General features: G+C 49.0%; 1 protein-coding gene across 1 annotated transcript in view; it reads right to left on the bottom strand.

The window, feature by feature from the left end:
- LOC311366689 (rab11 family-interacting protein 3-like) overlaps positions 1-17987 on the bottom strand; it is a 37587-nt gene that overhangs the window by 3988 nt on the left and 15612 nt on the right. Inside the window, exons 4-10 of the mRNA XM_084485486.1 lie at positions 15758-15930; positions 10910-11125; positions 4840-4875; positions 4613-4706; positions 3586-3830; positions 1929-2010; positions 1359-1496 (exon numbers count right to left, since the gene is read on the bottom strand). Coding sequence (XP_084341612.1) covers positions 1359-1496; positions 1929-2010; positions 3586-3830; positions 4613-4706; positions 4840-4875; positions 10910-11125; positions 15758-15930 — 984 coding nt within the window. The remainder of the gene's footprint in view (positions 1-1358; positions 1497-1928; positions 2011-3585; positions 3831-4612; positions 4707-4839; positions 4876-10909; positions 11126-15757; positions 15931-17987) is intronic.

The following is a 17987-nucleotide window of genomic DNA, read 5'->3' as shown; positions in this document are numbered from 1 at the left end:
CACACACACACACACACACACACGTTAGTATACACAGCAAGAGTGAAGATTACACAACACACACAGCCCTGTCAGACTACTACACTGCGCGCACGCACACTATCAGACTGTGTGTGTGTGTGTGTGTGTGTGTGTGTGTGTGTGTGTGTGTGTGTGTGTGTGTGTGTGTGTGTGTGTGTGTGTGTGTGTGTGTGAGAATGTATTGCGCAAATCTTTATCTAATCTTATCATATTGATTATTTATTATTTATTTGAATAGCCATGTAAACACTAAGAGGTGCTTTCTAATGACTACCGTCATGAATGTAGTCATTACAGATACTGGGTTATAAGCGGATACATTTAGAAATGTCGCTTATACAACAAAATGTGTCCATACAAATATTACATAAACAAGTTATAGAACTATCATTTATAATAATTATAAAATCGTTATATTACACCGCGCAAGCAAAACACATTTTCTTGATTGGATCTCGTACAGTAGTGTTGGGCAGGGTTCACCTAAGCCCGGACATAACTAAGGATCTAAGGATAGATAACATTTGGGAGAATGTAGATGCAAGATACAAATGTGTCTTTTAACCATCACCCAGTCCGAGTGAAAGCAGGAAAGACACATAAGAAATCTCAATTTTACTTCGGCCGAAACACATTTCAAAATCATTAGTGAACTTTTGGCCATCTATGCTACTGAATCTGTTGTACAAATTTTAATTGGATGACAAATAAGAGAGGCACAACAATTCAGACAGAACTCAGATTCTTCAACATGGCGGCTCCTCAAAACCTCACCCAGTGCATCCACAAACGATCCCTCTTCACTACGCTAGCCCATTTAATCTAGTCAGAGGACGAGGTGGCCTCCAGATCCTGTGTTGAACGGACCAAATGTTGACTTTATACGGAATTACCTCCCAACCTCCCTCTGTGCGGCCAATTTCTGCCGTTAATATTAGCACAGGGGACGTGCTCCTGCTCACGTTTCCGCTTCTTCCCGACATTTTGGATCGCTATGACAGGCTTCACAAAGTACCTTCGCTCGCGGTGTGGACAACTTCATAGAACAGGAAGTGCTTTAAGCTCCAACCAAATCAGACACCTTTTCTTGGTAGCGACGCATTCCATTTCAGAGGGCTACTCAGTCATTATGTGTGCAAGGGTAAGAAAAATACAGATTTGCCTAGGTCCCCTTTAATATAACACGCTATGGCGTGTGCGTGCGCGCGTGCGTGCGTGCGTGCGTGCGTGCGTGCGTGCGTGCGTGCGTGCGTGCGTGCGTGCGTGCGTGCGTGCGTGCGTGCGTGCGTGCGTGCGCGCGCGCTGTGGTGCGTGTGTATGTGTGTGTGTAGGGGCACCTCCTGCGTGCTCTCCTTCTCTTTCTGGCTGAGGTGTCGCTCGTGGCTGAGCTTGTCTGACATCTTCCTGCGCGTCTCCTGCTCCTCCATCAGCCGCTCCGCCACCTCCTCCAGCTCGTCCTGACTCCTCTGCTTCTCCTGGGGGAGACGGGGCGGGGTCGGGTGTGAAACACGAGTTCGTGCGGGAGATGATGTGGATGTGCGATGCGGGGTTTGCGTGTGTGTTTCAGTGTTTATGAGTGTGCGTGTAGTAGTGTAGTGTAGTGTGATAGTGTTCATGTGTGTGTGTGTGTTAGTGTTCATGTGTGTGTGTGTGTGTTGGTGTTACTGTTTATATGGGCGTGTGTGTGTGTGTTATTGTTCATGTGTGTGTGTAAGTGTTCATGTGTGTGTATTATTGTTCAAGTGTGTGTGTTGGTGTTCATATGGCCGTGTGTGTGTGTGTTAGGGTTCATGTGTGTGTGTTGGTGTTAATGTTTATTAACACCTGTGTACGTGCGTGCGTGCGTTGAGTGGGTGTGTGTGTGTGTGTGTGTGTTGATGTGTATGTGTGTGTGTTCTAGTGTGTACCTCCTCTAGTCTCTCTATGTTGGCTCTCAGGCAGGGAACACATGACCTCAGCTCACTGTTCTCCTCATCCAGCTGCTGCATCCTGAAACACACACACACACACACACACCCTTAATCCTTGCCCTCAAGGGAAGGCCAACGCGCTTTCTCTGGCCAACTTCTGCTAGATCATCATCACATCACATCATCACACACCGCTGTTCAGGCTTTCAACAAAGTTTTAAACTGTAGGACAAGAGAGCCTCTTATCCCACGTTTTTAAAACTTTGTGCATTTAAGTCAAGATTTGGACCAAGATCAATCCACAGCTCTTCTATGTAAAAATTATATTATAGTATGACGCGGCGTTATACTATATATATTTACACATTGCTAATTTTAACACCCATGCTCAACAAGATGAGCACTAGCTAGCTGAATAACACAGTACAGAGGAAACAGAGGAAAAGAAATTGAACAAAGTTGGTCGGCCGTCACCATGAGACAGTGACTCATTCTCAATGACAGTCGCCACCTTCTCGCAATTAATAATAACAACTCAGCCCAAAACGCATGTTCTTCAATTTCAGAGTTAAAATTTGAGCTAAAAAAGGGGCTCACTTACCCTATGACCTTAACTTTATATCCTGCCCTTAATCTTAAACCCTTGGATTCTTAAAAAAAAAAGAGACCCGGGCATTGAACACCTCACCTCAGTTGCACCCTGAAACAGACCACAGTGGGGGCTGTGGAGGGTTTCTACCACCAGAGGGCAGCGTGGAGTGTCCAACTTTTACATGATGAATTGAAAAACGTCGACAGGTCTGTATCTGTATGGTCTGTTGTTCAGTCTGAATGACCAGAATCATCTCAGATCTGCCTTTCATAATGCAATGGTCTATATGGCCTGCTCACATTGTTTTAGAGTATGAGCTAGAAGCTGGTTTAAGCCTCAGTGTCCTCCGTGTATCAACAGTCCTTTAACAAGTGCTAAGCCTTAAACTAAACACCAAGTTTACTACTGCATCTAATAGCCGCCGTAAGTACACACTGGGCCTCTACACCCTGGGTCTTTACCCCCCCCCCCCCGGTTCTCTACATCCCTGGGTCTCTACCCCCCCTGGTTCTCTACATCCCTGGTTCTCTACATCCCTGGGTCTCTACCCCCCCCTGGTTCTCTACATCCCTGGTTCTCTACATCCCTGGGTCTCTACCCCCCCCTGGTTCTCTACATCCCTGGGTCTCTACCAACCCCTGGTTCTCTACATCCCTGGGTCTCTACCCCCCCTGGTTCTCTACATCCCTGGTTCTCTACATCCCTGGGTCTCTACCCCCCCCTGGTTCTCTACATCCCTGGTTCTCTACATCCCTGGGTCTCTACCAACCCCTGGTTCTCTACATCCCTGGTTCTCTACATCCCTGGGTCTCTACCCCCCCCTGGTTCTCTACATCCCTGGGTCTCTACATCCCTGGGTCTCTGCATCCTAAGTCTCTTCACCCTGGGTCTCTACGCCAAATATGTGGGCCGTCACTCCCACCAACACAAACACTTTTAAACACATGCACCTGCCCTTGCACACTCCTGCATGAACACACACTTTCACGTGTACACGTACACAGGCCAACACACACACACACACACACACACACACACACACCCACCCACCCACCCACCCACCTGGTCTGCAGGTTCTCCAGCTCCAGCCCCAGGTCCCGCTCCATCTTGGCGAGCGCCTCCTTGTGGCGCCGCTCCTCCTGCTCCAGGCACTCCTCGGCGTACACCTCCTGCTCCTTCAGCTGCTCCTCCAGGGCGTTGGCGCGGTGCACCAGCTGCAGGTTCTCCTGCCGTAGCCGGGCGTGCACCTCCCCCGACGCGTCAGACTCCTTCTCCAGCTCCGCCACGCGCCGCTCCAACAGGAGCACCTGGCCCGGGAGAGGAGGAGGTGAGGGTGGTGGAGGAGGTGATGGAGGAGGTGATGGAGGAGGTGAGGGTGATGGAGGAGGTGAGGGTGGTGGAGGAGGTGATGGTGGAGGTGATGGAGGAGGTGATGGTGGAGGTGATGGAGGAGGTGATGGAGGAGGTGATGGAGGAGGTGAGGGTGGTGGAGGAGGTGATGGAGGAGGTGATGGAGGAGGTGAGGGTGATGGAGGAGGTGAGGGTGGTGGAGGAGGTGATGGAGGAGGTGATGGAGGAGGTGGGGAGGGTGATGGAGGAGGTGATGGAGGAGGTGAGGGTGGTGGAGGAGGTGAGGGTGATGGAGGAGGTGAGGGTGATGGAGGAGGTGATGGAGGAGGTGAGGGTGATGGAGGAGGTGGGGAGGGTGATGGAGGAGGTGATGGAGGAGGTGATGGTGGAGGTGATGGTGGAGGTGATGGTGGAGGTGATGGAGGAGGTGATGGAGGAGGTGAGGGTGATGGAGGAGGTGAGGGTGATGGAGGAGGTGATGGAGGAGGTGAGGGTGATGGAGGAGGTGATGGAGGAGGTGATGGAGGAGGTGAGGGTTTTGGAGGAAGAGGTGGGTGAAGGGAGTCAGTCAGTCAGCTATTTTTTATGAGTCACCCCTCCTGCCTCATTCCTCCATCCATCGGACCGTGTCTAGATAATGATTGGCTTTTGATCAGGCTTATCTGGACTGTGATTGGCTCGTGGGGTTGTGTGCTGTGGGGGGGGGGGACTGCTTAGCCAGGGGGGGGGGGTCTGTCACCTTGTCAGTGATGTCGTTGTCGGCGAGCTCCAGGATGTCTCGGGTCAGGTCGCTCACGGTGTCCAGCGTCATCGAGCTATTCTGGAGCAGGTGCCTGCCGTACATATACACGTCGTTAGCCTAGCATAGTGCATGAGCCTAACAAATTAGTAGTTAGCAGTTGAGCGCAGTCGCCTGTTGACAACAATCACATGGTAAACTATATGAGTGACAGCTTGGTAGCCTACCTTGCCACCTTCTTGCTGGAGAGGCGCTTGCCAGAGCTGGGTAAGGGATCGAAAGAACAACAGGAAACAGATCAGGAAAAGAGAATAGACAGGAAGTAGACCTAATCAGCTGATGTCTTTACTATAGAAGGAGAGATAGGGAGGGAGAGACAGAGAGAAAGAGGATACAGGTCAGGAGAGAAAGACAGAGGGACAGATAGATAGAGAGAGAGAGAGCAAAATTGAGACCAGCCATCTGATCACCCTGAAGACACCACTGCACCACACCATCATAGCGCTGGTCTATGATGATATGATGAGAGACCAGGGTCTGGTTGACCCTGCTCTTTCACCACAAAGACGTCACGCCAACACAGCAAACCACACCAGACCAGTCGAAATGGGAATATGAATGTAATGTTAGGCGATGTTGACTTTTTGAGCTTTTAGCCACACAGAAACCAAGCACTACAACCAAACCAAACACAGACAGAAGGAAACTCAGGTTTTCACAATTTGCCGTTTTTCATGGAGCTGGCTGAATCGCTACGTAGAAATTTAAACCAATCAGAAAAAAGTGATTGCAATGACCTTTGTTTGGCCAGAGATGGCGCCATATCAGCAGTATTATCCTTCCGTGTTGGGTGACTTTTTAAAGTGTGTGTGTGTGTGTGTGTGTGTGTGTACGATTGTGTGTTCAGAACTGAATGTACAGCACATCACAAAGAGGACTACAAACTATAGCCAATAAAATATGTTTTCTGATCTTCAATTGGCCGATAGAGAATGGGCGTGGCTGGTAGAGAGAGAGGGCGGGAGCGGTGCTCCTGCCCTGATGAGCAGAGTAACAGGAAGGCACTAGGACCCAGCTCACAGCTCACAACAACAACACCACCACCACTACAAACACCACACTGCTATTGACATACCCACCTGCATTGAGATAGTGGAGATTCCACCAAACACACACACACACAAAAACACACAAACACACACCATAATAGTACTGCGTGCACAGGAAGTGACATCACAGTGCCTTTGGTAACCACAACACGCAGTAGGGCTATGGCAAGGTAACGGCGGCTAATGGGCTCAGCTTGGAGCGAAGCCGTGGGGGTGGAGATGGAGGCGGGGAGGGTGGAGGTGGGGGTGGTGGTGGTGGTGGTGGTGGTGAAGGTTACCTAGTCATCTCCAGGAAGTTAAGGCGTGTGGAGAGATCTTCCAGACGGTTGATTTGTTTGTGACACTGGCTACAGAAGAAGTCCTGCGCCTCCTCTCTCAGGTAGCTCCGCAAGCAGTCAGAGAGAGGAGAAGGAGCACTGGAGGGGAGGAGGCGGAGAGGAGACAGGAGGAGGATAAAGGAAAGGAGCGGATTACAGGAGAGAACAGGAGAGGAGGGAGCAGAGGATACGGGAGTAAAGGGGTGAGGGGAAGGGAAGAGGAGAGGAGAGGAAAGGAGGGGAGAGCGTAGAGGAGAGGAGATGAGCGTAAAGGAGGAGGGGGGAGTAGAGGAGAGGAGGAAAGAAAGAAGAGAGGAGAAAAATGATAAAAGGAAAAGGAGTGTGCGAGAGTGTTTAAGTGAAAGAGTGGACGTGTTTAAGTGAGAGAGTGAATGAGAGAGTAACAAATGAAACGGTGAGAGGAGGTAAGAGTGTGCAAAGGTAAATTCAGGTGGGACGTGGGGGTTAGCGGTTAGTCATATTGCTAGTAGCTAGGCATGGGCAAAATGATTCTTTTCCGGGAATCAGTTCTTTCAGTTCCCTTCACTGTCACAAATCGTTCGTTTGATTCGTTCGTTCAGTTCGTTCAGTTTGTTAAGTCATATGGTCAGTTACGTCATTTGGCAGGGCATCTCAGGTGTCTGGCCTCACCGCTTTGCTTTTAAATATGAGGTACGCCCGCAAACGGAGCCTTTTAAACCACCAGAAGGTCTCAGACGGTGACGGTGCTCGGGAAAACAGCTAATTTCTGTAGCATTAGCCTACGACGCCGCTCGAGCATTACGTGTGGTTTGAGAACGTTTTAGACTCAATCAATATGAAGTCGAGGGGAGACGAAGCTCTGTTCGTTTGTATCTTTTATTTACGTGACCATATTTTTATTTTATGTAAAAAAAAAAAAAGGAATCAGTTCTCTTCTTTTTGGGAATCAGTTCTCGTCGTTCACCTTCGGGATTCGTTCGTTCTGACCGAATCGTTCGCGAATCGCCCATGCCTACTAGTAGCACTAGTAGTGGGCGGGTCCAGTCGTTTCACTGCATGTTGTGTTTCATAACATGGACGTCTTCTTCCTTTTCGTTTCTCAAACCATCCAGGACGGTAACCTAGCAGCAGCTCAGCGACCTGCTAGCTGTTAGCATGGTGCCAGCAGACTGCCAGTGGGAGTGACGTCAACAGCAGGTTTAAGCCACGCAGAGACGGGCTGTGTGGTGAGCATGTGTGTGACTAACTGACATGAATGTGTGAAAGTATAAATTAGACATTATACTCAGTTTCGGTTGAACTATGCGTGAATATGTGTGTTACAATGTGAGTGTAGCTGTTTGTAGAAGAGTATATCCGAGTGTGTGTATATCTGAATATATATATATATATGAGTGAGAGTATGAATGTGTATTTGTGTGTGTGTAGGAGGCAGTGAGATGAGGAGAGTTCACATGATGGTTCTAGGAGCTGTGTGTGTGTGTGTGTGTGTGTGTGTGTGTGTGTGTGTGTGTGTGTGTGTGTCAAAATCTATCAAGGAGGAACCTCAACAATTGACGATTAGCGACTCACGACTGTTGTTGTGTGAGTACCTACTCACACCTACTGGCACCTTACACGATAGAGGCCTGAACAGGCCACCGTCGTTGGAAAGAGGGAGGGGCTAGGGGAGGAGGGGGGTTCAGTTGGTTGCAATCTGCAATGTCACTGTCAGATGGCATTCAATTCTAACACTGGACCTTTAACTAACATAGGCCTGATGTCAATCATATTGTTTATCTGAAAATCTAAAGCATCAAATTAAACCATCACGTTGTTACTGTCTGTCGCGAACCAACAGGAGTTTTATGTTATTAGTAATACATTATTATTACACTTTTGCTACAGTATTACTCAACTAATACAGCACTGATGCACAGAACTAGGACCATCTACTGTCCTGTGACGTGCGTGTTTGGGTCGGAGAGGACTGCTGTCGCGTGTGTGTGACTGCCGCTTGTCCCTCTCCCTCTTTGTCCTTCTTTTCTTGCTTCTCGTCTCCCTAGCATGTCTGGCTGTCTTAGACTGCTGCTGTTTATCTCTTTCCCTGCCTTCACCCCTAACTGCCGTGCTAACCCGAACGCTCTCTGCTAACTGGCTAACACTAGCCCTTACCCAGGTTTGTCGGGTAGCTAGTGGAGCTGCCCTGCCCTCCCAATTCCCCCCGGACTATTTCCTCTCCCGTGAACAACCTTCTCAAGCCCCGTTGCCGACGCCCTCTACGCCTGAGCAATTTTCTTAAATTATATGCAGATAAAATCACCACTATTAAAAATCCCTGTCCTCTGCGTCTGACCCGGCAGCCCCTACCAAGGCCCCTCTCCATCCCTCTTTTCCTCCCTAACCCTCCCACCATCGCCGCCTCTCCCGTTTGGCACCTGTCGCCCCCTCCATCATCTCTAAACTGATCAGCTCATCCAAACCCACAACCCCTCCCCCAACCCCCTCTGCTGAAGTCTTGCCTCCCTGTCCTATGCCTCACTGACCTTTTCAACTCTGCGCTGTCGCCGTGGAATTGTAAACTGCCGCCGTCCCCCCCCAATCCTCAAAAAACGCCTTAACCACTATCTCCCCTTCCTCTCAAATCCCTTGAACTCCTCGTCGCCACACAAGTCCAAACGCTCAAAGCATGCCCTTAACAACCTCATCCTCTTCAACCTGAGTGGAGCCTTCGACACTGTGAACCACGGGACTCATTGACCTCGGTATATAAGGCACTGCTCTCAGCTGGCTCCGGTCCGACCTCTCCAGCAGATTAATCATCATCTCTATTCATCGTCTCTATTGCCCCTAAGCAGAACAAACCGCTACACTTCTTCACTCCTCTCGCTATTAGGCAATTAAACATCAACAGTAGTCATTTTAAGTAACTGTTATTCCTTTAAACTTGGTTATGTACATGGACCATGACCGGTGTTTTATTAACACAGACGCTGCCGGTCGTCTCCTTGTACTGACCTATGTACGTTGATCTCTTGCCTCTGACAACTATCTTGTCAGAGTTTTGGGGATCTTTTAGGTTGTGTGTATGGACTGGGAAAGCTGCAAATGAATTGCCCTTCTTGGGATAAATAAAGTTGTCTGAATCCTAACCACTCCTATGTCTCATCCACAGTCACACAAGGCGTTCCCCAAGGCTCTTTATTTGGCCTACTCCTCTTCATCATTTACATCCTCCATCTCAGACAGATTCTCTGCCATTTCAACCTGGACGTCCACTGATACGCCGATGACACTCAGATATACCTCACCACCGAATTCCCCCAAAACTCCGCAAAATCAACAGTGACAAAACTGAACTCTCTCCTCAATCCTCCACAATCATCAACCCCACTGTCACCATTGATAGACCTACCGTCTCCCCTTCCCCAAAGGAACACCTGTGGTCCTTGATCCCACCCTTTCCCTCTAACCTCATATCCACCAAGTCATGAAAACCTCTTTTTTACGGCCTTTGCAATATTGCAAAGATCAAAGACCTTCACCAACTGGCTCCCCCATATCTCACTGACCTCCTCCCTTTGACTCAACGAGTGTTGTTGAGTCAAAAAAAACCGCTATATAAATTATAGTCTTCATTTATTATTAATATTATTAGCACTAATATACTTGTACAGTAATACTGTAGTGGTCAGAGGGAAAAAATTGCTCTGAACTAGGGATGTAACGTTATGAAGATTTAACCTCACGGTTATTGTGACCAAAATGATCCCGGTTTTCGGTATTATCGCACGGTTTCCACACCGCGGGCGCGGTTATCCACTGAGATAATAATTTTATTTGAAATGAAAGCGGTAATTGTTTTTATCGGGGTTTACCGTTACACCGGTAACCGTTACATCCCTACTCTGAACATTGCCTGAGGAGGAGGAGTAGGAGGAGGAGCAGCAGCGGCAGGAGGGTCAGAAGCTTCCTAGCTGGTCTTATCTACTCTACTGACCAAACAGTCCAACAGGGCCATTTGAATACAGCTCTCATTGTTCCCCTCTCCTATCAAGACGCAGATAACAGGAGAACAGACACACAAGCCTCAATGGCATCAGCCCATACACAACCTTTCAAAATCACCATGGGATACGAGCCTTCTTCGAGAGGGCCCTAAAGGTCGAAGGTTATCAATTGGTGGATCGTCACGTGACGCTGAGTCTATCACCCAATGAAGTGTATTTTTGCAAATATACTTTTTCTATCTTTGGTTATCATTACACACTCATATGTGTTGATAACATCTTCATATTTGAAATTCAAATCTTGAGAGTGCGACCCACTTTTGATTAGAAAAATGACACTTCCCGAATTGTCAGCTTTGCAGACGGCTTTACCGCCGGGTTGAACTAACGGCAGGTTTGAGTTTGTTTCTCATATACTCCTCAGCGGAATTACATCCCCGGAATCTTGTGTTGCATCAGCAGTCTGTAAGCTTTTGCTTGAGGCTGGTGAGAACGCTGGTGAGAACTGGTAATGAGGAAAGGTGCTCCACTGCTCCTCCATCCGTCTTGCAGCGTGTCTGACGGCTCCGTTCAAAATGTTCAAAAACTCCTGATAGCTATCTCTAGCGTCAATTCACATCTCTCATGCATATAGCATGCAACTACTTCAACGTTAATAATTTTCGGATGTTGCGAAATTGAACGTCACCAATGTATGAACGCACTTTGCCGAACATGTAACGCACATAATCCACGTGGATGATAAACAATGAGGCAGTGGAGCCCAGCTGTTACACAACTGACCGTGAGAGTTTAGTTAGCAATCATTAAACTGTTATATATTTACAAACGAGTAGTAGCATTACATAGTAACATAAAGGCCTGTGTATGCACACGTCTTATATGTATATTGATATCTACCTGGGGGACATGATGAGGGAGGAGCAGTTGATCTGCTCGGGGGTGTGAAGGGCCCCGGGGCCACCTTCTTCAGCGGGCCCCTCCTCCTGATCCTCCACTCCGCCCTCAAGGAGCTCCGCGCCGTGGTTCTCCCCAAAGTCCTCAAAGTGCTCCTCCTCGCCTCCTCCCATCACTGTCACCAGGGAGAGATCCTGCAGCTCAGAGTTCAGAGAGAACCTGCAACACACACACACACACACACACACAAGTTTAAGCTGACTGTTTGTTTGTTTGTTTGTTTGTAGGTGTGTGTGTGTCTAAAAGAGGTGTGTATTTTCTTCATCCAGACTACTTGTCTGGGTTCTATTGGTTTTAAACCGTGGCTTTGAGTTTGGATCTTATGTTCCAGGGTTGTGTAATTCTCCCTCTCTGCAGGAGGAACGAGCACACACACACACACACACACAGACTGACCCCTACCACACAGCTGTGTGTTGTTGTGTTGTGTATACAGACACCCTCCCCTTATTGTCCAGCTGTGTATTATTGTGTTGTGTAAACAAACCAGGGACCGAGGAGCGAGGGACCAGGAGCGAGGTTTTGTGTGGACTCATGTTTCACATCGCTGGCTGCTTTTGACACCGGGGACCAGAAAGCTCCACAGCTCCACTAGAGAGCTGTAACAAGATCTGTCTCTTATGACAGACGTCAACACAACACAAACACAGAGGTGGTGGTGGTGGCGGGAGGGGGGGGGGGGGGGGGTTGAACAGCATGCCAGTGCAAATCACATCCAAAACCTGTTTGGACCGCAATGAGCGAATCTTGAGTATGTCATTTGGTCATTAATGGTTGGTGGAGGACGTGGAGCAATCTGGACGAGTGTCTACAACCGGAGGATATAATCTGTTAATTCACTATAATCCACCAAGTCTGCCTTGGCCGGACAAACTGTCTCGCAGTTTTCTGGCAACTGCAGGTGGGTTTAATGCAAAGCTATCTATTGGCCCTGATCGGGGGCTGAACTGCTGAACTGCAGAGATGTGCTGAATTGATCCGAGATTCAGGGCAGACCTGGGTGTGTTCCCGATTAGTTTGGCACGTAAATAGTTTCATAATAAACCTAAGCATAGGTTTCCTATGAATATGAAGGGTTAGCTTTAGAGTCTCCTTCAACACTAGGGATCGCTGGGGGTTGAACATCAAACTGTTGCCATGGTGATTTGCCGCCCGGGGTAGAATGGGGTGTCTAACAGGCCCTATTCACAGAGGTGTTATTGTAGGACCAAAACAGTTGACACTCACAACACTAATTAGTGGTCTGCTTCAGCCGTGTAACAGGGCAAGCAGTGCCCTGCTGCATATAAGTCCAACCCGTTCGTTGTGGGTCAAATGGGTCAAGCCCTTTACAGAAATACAACCCCTATTTCTGTAAAGGGCTTTTCCTGCGTCCCAGGATGACACCGCTGTGGACAGGTTCAATAGAGCTTGTTAAGGTAGGGGGTAGGGGGTCAAAGGGCAGAGGGCAAGGTCTTTGAGGCTGGGTATCTAGAGGACAGGGGGTCCGGGGTAGAGGGCAGTGGGTAAGGTCTTTGAGGCTGGGTATCAGGAGAATAGGGGATCCGGGGTAGAGCGCAGTGGGTAAGGTCTTTGAGGCTGGGTATCTAGAGGACAGGGGGTCCGGTAGAGGGCGGGGTCCGGGCTCGGAGTCTTTAGGGCAGAAGGCTCAGGGCTCTGGGGGGGGGGGTTGTAAGCGGATTGGGAGGGCACTCACCCCGAGGTCAGACCCGGGTGCAGTTCCCCGACCGACAGCACTGGCGAGGCGAGTGAGCGCATCTTGCGGCGGCCTCGAACGCCCTGGCGGGAGAGCCGGGGGCCGACGGAGGGGGGCAGCACGCCAGACAGCCAGAGAGGAATCCTGACGCCCCTCACCTTCCCACGCGCCACACGGCAACAACAACGCACACACACACACACACACCGCCCGCCGCGTCCAATCAACCACTGCAGCACCGACTACCACATGCCACGCTGGGACTGTGGCATGGTCTTGCGCTACTTCTGGGCAGGGATGGCTAATGAGAGCTTTAATGCTAAGTAGCGCGCCGCGACAGTCAGGCATGCCCAGTCCCCAGGCTTTTTGGAGGGGGGGGGGGGGGGGGAGAAGGGCGTGGTTAATCCCGTCTGGAGTAGTAATCCTCTTCTAAAATGCAACCGTCGCTGAGGGCAGCAGCCTAACCTCTAGCTGGGCCGAACAAGACTAGCAGTTTCAAATTCCATGGAACAGGAAATGATTGAAGTTGTTTTTGAGGGGAAAACCTGCTGATGTGGTTGTCCTTGTGCTACACTTGATCACTGATCTTAAAACAAGACTCAAGCGGGGGGGGGGGGGTTAACACTACACTTTGGTCAAGATTTTTAAGATTTAAGGCAGGATTCGCTGCCTGAGTCACTTGTTGAAATCTAAGAGGGTTTCCTGCCAGCAGTGAGCGGGTCAGGCGAGCCCTGACCAGTCAGCATTTCCACCAGAGAGAGAGGGGGGGGTGGGGGGGGGGGTTTGGACCACTGGGGGGATGTGGGGGTGGAACTGAGAGGGGGAGGAACTGGAGAACTGAAGGATCCAAAAAACAAACATATGGGGCAGAAAAGAGTGAGTGAAAAAAAAAACGCCATCTCGACACTTCCTGGAATTCAAGGTCTACCCGTGGTACAGGAAGCTTCAGACACATCCCTGACAAGGGTCAAACGGACATCCATCATCCAGCACCCACCGACAGGTGGTGGTGGGTGGTGATGTGTCAGCAGAGAGGGCTGACGCATCACCCCCTGCCCCACCTCCAAGTCCTCCCTTCCAGGAGAACAGGGTGGTGTTTTTAGCCGAGTCATAGAGGGTCTGTAGGGGAGGGGGAGGGGGGGGGGGGGGGGGGGGGGGATGGGTGGGGGGGGGTAGAATGCTGCTGCTGCTGCTATTTAAATTTTGCTAAGCTTAATCAAGTCTGGGAAGCTGTGTTTTGTCTGAAACAATAGATGTACAAGAGAACTTTGTTGCAAAACACTATTTAATCGTGCATTTCAAGATTTTGAACTGGCACCAGAGAAAACGTCCCCCTCCATCTCTGCTCTCTCCCTTCTTCCCTCAGTTTCTCCGCCATTGAGAAGTGTTGCGTTCATGCACCTTGGATAGACAGGCAAGATGGATTCCAGGAACCAATCAGGGAAGAGATGCCTTGATTTGTCAGAAATGACACAGGTCCGGGCTAAAATCGAAATATGTCTCATGTCTCATGTCAACTAGAAACAGAAATTCTCACAGAGCATTTCACTCAGTAGTAGCTGACGGATGGCTATGGCATTTCTAACAAATAACACTCAAATAACAGCTCTTGAATCTAACCTGCAGCACCTGTAACTACTACTGACACTGACTTGTGTACGTACACACACACACACACACACACACACACACACACACACACACACACACACACACACACACACACACACACACACACACACACACACACACACACACACACACACACACACACAGCACTCCCAACATGTGTTTTACAGCTGTGGACCAGCATTAGGACATGACACACCTTGAATCACTAGGAGGTAATAACTCTCACAGGACACAAAGTCTATACCAAACAGGACAGATTGTCTATACCCTACATGAGCCAAGACCGGCTAAACGACAGCCCTAAAGCCCCCCGTCTCCAGCCAGGGCTGGAGCTACACAATTTAAAGCCTTTACAACAGGATATTAAGTGTTTAAATTAGACAGACAATTAGACATCTATTAGCTACACAGCCTCTGCGGGGAAGGTTTAATAAGACAAGTGTATTGTCTACTCCATTATTGTACACTGTAATTAATGGGTAAACATGCAAGGCAGTTACATTCAGTCACCAGCACTCGTTTGAGAAGACGGTGCAATTGGAAACGGGCAGAAAAGGGATTCATAACCCATGTGATCCAAACGGGCAGAGGATTAACTCATGGTCACCTGCATGATCAAACTAACTGGCTCAATACATCGGAGTAGAGAAGGGTTAATCTACAGGGTCACTGCCACTTGAGAATGCAGAGATGTTGTCGTCCGAGATTAGAAGCCTCCATTAGATTAGCTTTTCAGCAGTATCACATCAACAGCTCCACCGTCAGCTCCACCGTCACCGAGCCTGGGAACCCTCAAACCGCCCTCTGATAACGTGCAGCGTTACCCGGGTAACGCTACAATACCGGATAGGAGGTGATTGTTGCATCTCCAGGCCATGTTTGTTATTCTGCCAATGTCTATTTTGTCAAAGGTTTTTACGATAGTGTTGGAATTTGTCATCCTCCCCCGTCACCGTCCAGCGAGGGAAATGACGCGGGCGGCACTAGACCACAGGCCTCCGCAGGCCTCTCACCCGCATGGAGGAAACATAACCCTGGTTTCCCCGTCTATGAATGAGTGTGTGAACGGCTGAATGTGAGGCACTAACTGTAATGCACTTAGTTAGTAAGTTAGTAGGGAAAGAATGCACAATATATATGCACTCTGTTTAGATGTACTGTTCTAGTGATAACACTGCTTGTTTTGTACATGGGGCCTTTGATGAAAGAAGCCTAACTAAACCTTCCTTTGACCCCTAAAGCCACATGTATCTGGTTGACTTTGGACACCTCATCAACCACTTCATTCACTGACGTCGATGGCATGCTCGGCTCGTTCATAACCTCGATTCTAAATACCTTTCGGACCAAGCGTCTGCCCAATGAACAAGTGTCAACATATAAACGTGGTCTGTTTACATTAAGCATGTACATGACGTAGAGTGCATGTTCGGTAGTCAAAGGACACAGCGAGGACAACCGACCTGTTCCCAGAATCCTCCGCGTCGTGCAGCGTGGCCTCGATGCCGCTGTCCGTCTCCACCTCCTCGTGCATCTCCGGCTGCAGCAGCGTTCCCGTGTCCTCATCCGTGAACGTCTCGCACTCGCTGTAGGTGCTCTCCGAGCCCAGGTAGGCGCTGTCCGTCACCTCATTTTGCTGTGAGGACGCAAATCACAATCACAATCACAATCAGCGTTATATGTCACCAGGTCACTTTAAGATACATAATGTTACATTTCAGCTTGTAGCTTTTACAATAAGATTCAACGGTGCTTTAATAGAGCGAACAGTGTCGGCCATAACCCCAACTGTGCGTCTGTTATTGTTATGTACCAGGGCTAAAGATTAAAGTGGTGGGGATATTAAATGTAAAGAATATTACATCTGAAATGATCATCGACAGATCCCCCGTGTTTGTGGACCCCTGGGTGCCATCGTTTCATATTGTTCACATTCAATCCCCGCTGCAGTGTGACTCAACGACAGTAATAACAACAAGGGACCAGAAATCACTGCAAATTGAGTGAATTGTGACAGTGAATGACTCGCTTGTGCTTGCTCAGCACTTGACTGACAGATTATCATATCTGTGGCACAGGTTATGGAATAAGGCCAAATAAGACCTGGTTAGACAGTGTCAAATGGTAAATGATTAAACGCCTTGCAAGAACAGGGTGATATGTTGCTGCTACAGCAAGTTAATCCTATACTAAAGTGAGGTTTAGGTGACAGCTTGCACTCTAAACCTTATGATAAACAATCAAACTGAACCCCTTTACGCCTCACCCTTACATCATAGCCTCAGGGTGATAAAGGCATTTTCCATTCCTCTTATAAGAAACCACTTTCTGGTCACAATCCTCAACAGAGTGTTTCAGCCTTGACCGGCAGGTATGTAAGCCCACAAGCGTTAAGTGCCGGCTAACGTAAGCCATTGCGTCACAAGAGGGAAACCGTGTGCTGATTCAAGAGGAAAAAACATCTAGTTGAACAGCAACTAGCCAGCTAACAGGCTTGCTCCGCTGTCCAATCACAGAAGAGTACCCCAGCCACGTTCCTGCTGGGCTAACGAGAGACCTTCCAAGCTAAACTCACCTCGCCTCCACACCTTCGCCCGCCCCATTCCATATCCCCCCTCCCCAAAGACAAACAGCGCAGTGTATGAAAAAAAAACCACTTCCTGAGCCTCCAAAATCCTTTCAAATACAGCCAGCCCAATCGTGGATCCATAGAGAAAAACCACAGCCGAATGATAGATTCGGCTCATATCTAATGCTATTAAATAATAGTGATCAGCCATCAAGATAGAGATCACTCACCAGTGCAAAGGTGAGTCTCTTAGCAGAGTCACCTACCTGGCAGCCGGGAGCTCCGGGTGGGACCAGGCCCAGCGGGCTGTCCATGGTGCCCAGAATCATGCTCCCTCAGACACACAGGAAGGCTGGTCATCAGCAGACTAACACTGTCTAACACTTCCTCTCATTCACTCCCACAACCAGAGAGAGAGAGTACTATGCGAAAACCACGTTTCTGGGACAGCCCTGCCCGGGCAGAGGGGTGGAGTAAGAGGGAGAAAGAGGGAGCGCAAGAGAGAGAACTAGCAAAGGAGAGGGAGAGGGCAAAGGAAAGAGTATGGAAGTGACAGAGAGGGAGAATTAACGAGAGAGAGAGAGAGAGAGAGAGAGAGAGAGAGAGAGAGAGAGAGAGAGAGAGAGAGAGAGAGAGAGAGAGAGAGAGAGAGAGAGAGAGAGAGAGAGAGAGAGAGACCACCACAGGGACCCTCTAATCTGCTGTCTGTCTAGCTCCAGTCAACATCACCCAGGTCCACCCGGAGGGGCTGAGATTACCCACAATCCAGAGAGAGGAGTTCCTCAGAGTAAGCAACACACACACTCCAAAAAACCTTAATCACACACACTCAAGTAAACACTAATACACACACACAAAAACGCATTAAAATACACACAAATGACCACAAATACACAGCTCTCTCATGGCCATCCTATTCAGCAATCTAATGTTCAACTTTCATGGTCAATGGACCGGATATGAGGGCTGGGTATGTGTGTGGGTCTATGTTATTAAATGTTGGTGTGTGCGTGTTTTAATATAAGTGTGTCCAAGTGTGTATTTGTAAGTTTCATTACATGTGTGTGTGTGTGTGTGTGTGTGTGTGTGTGTGTGTGTGTGTGTGTGTGTGTGTGTGCGCGCGC

The sequence above is a fragment of the Micromesistius poutassou genome (genome assembly GCF_964030765.1).
Source record: "Micromesistius poutassou genome assembly, chromosome: 21".
In the NCBI taxonomy this organism is placed as follows: domain Eukaryota; kingdom Metazoa; phylum Chordata; class Actinopteri; order Gadiformes; family Gadidae; genus Micromesistius; species Micromesistius poutassou.
This window is presented reverse-complemented; position numbering and strand designations above follow the sequence as displayed.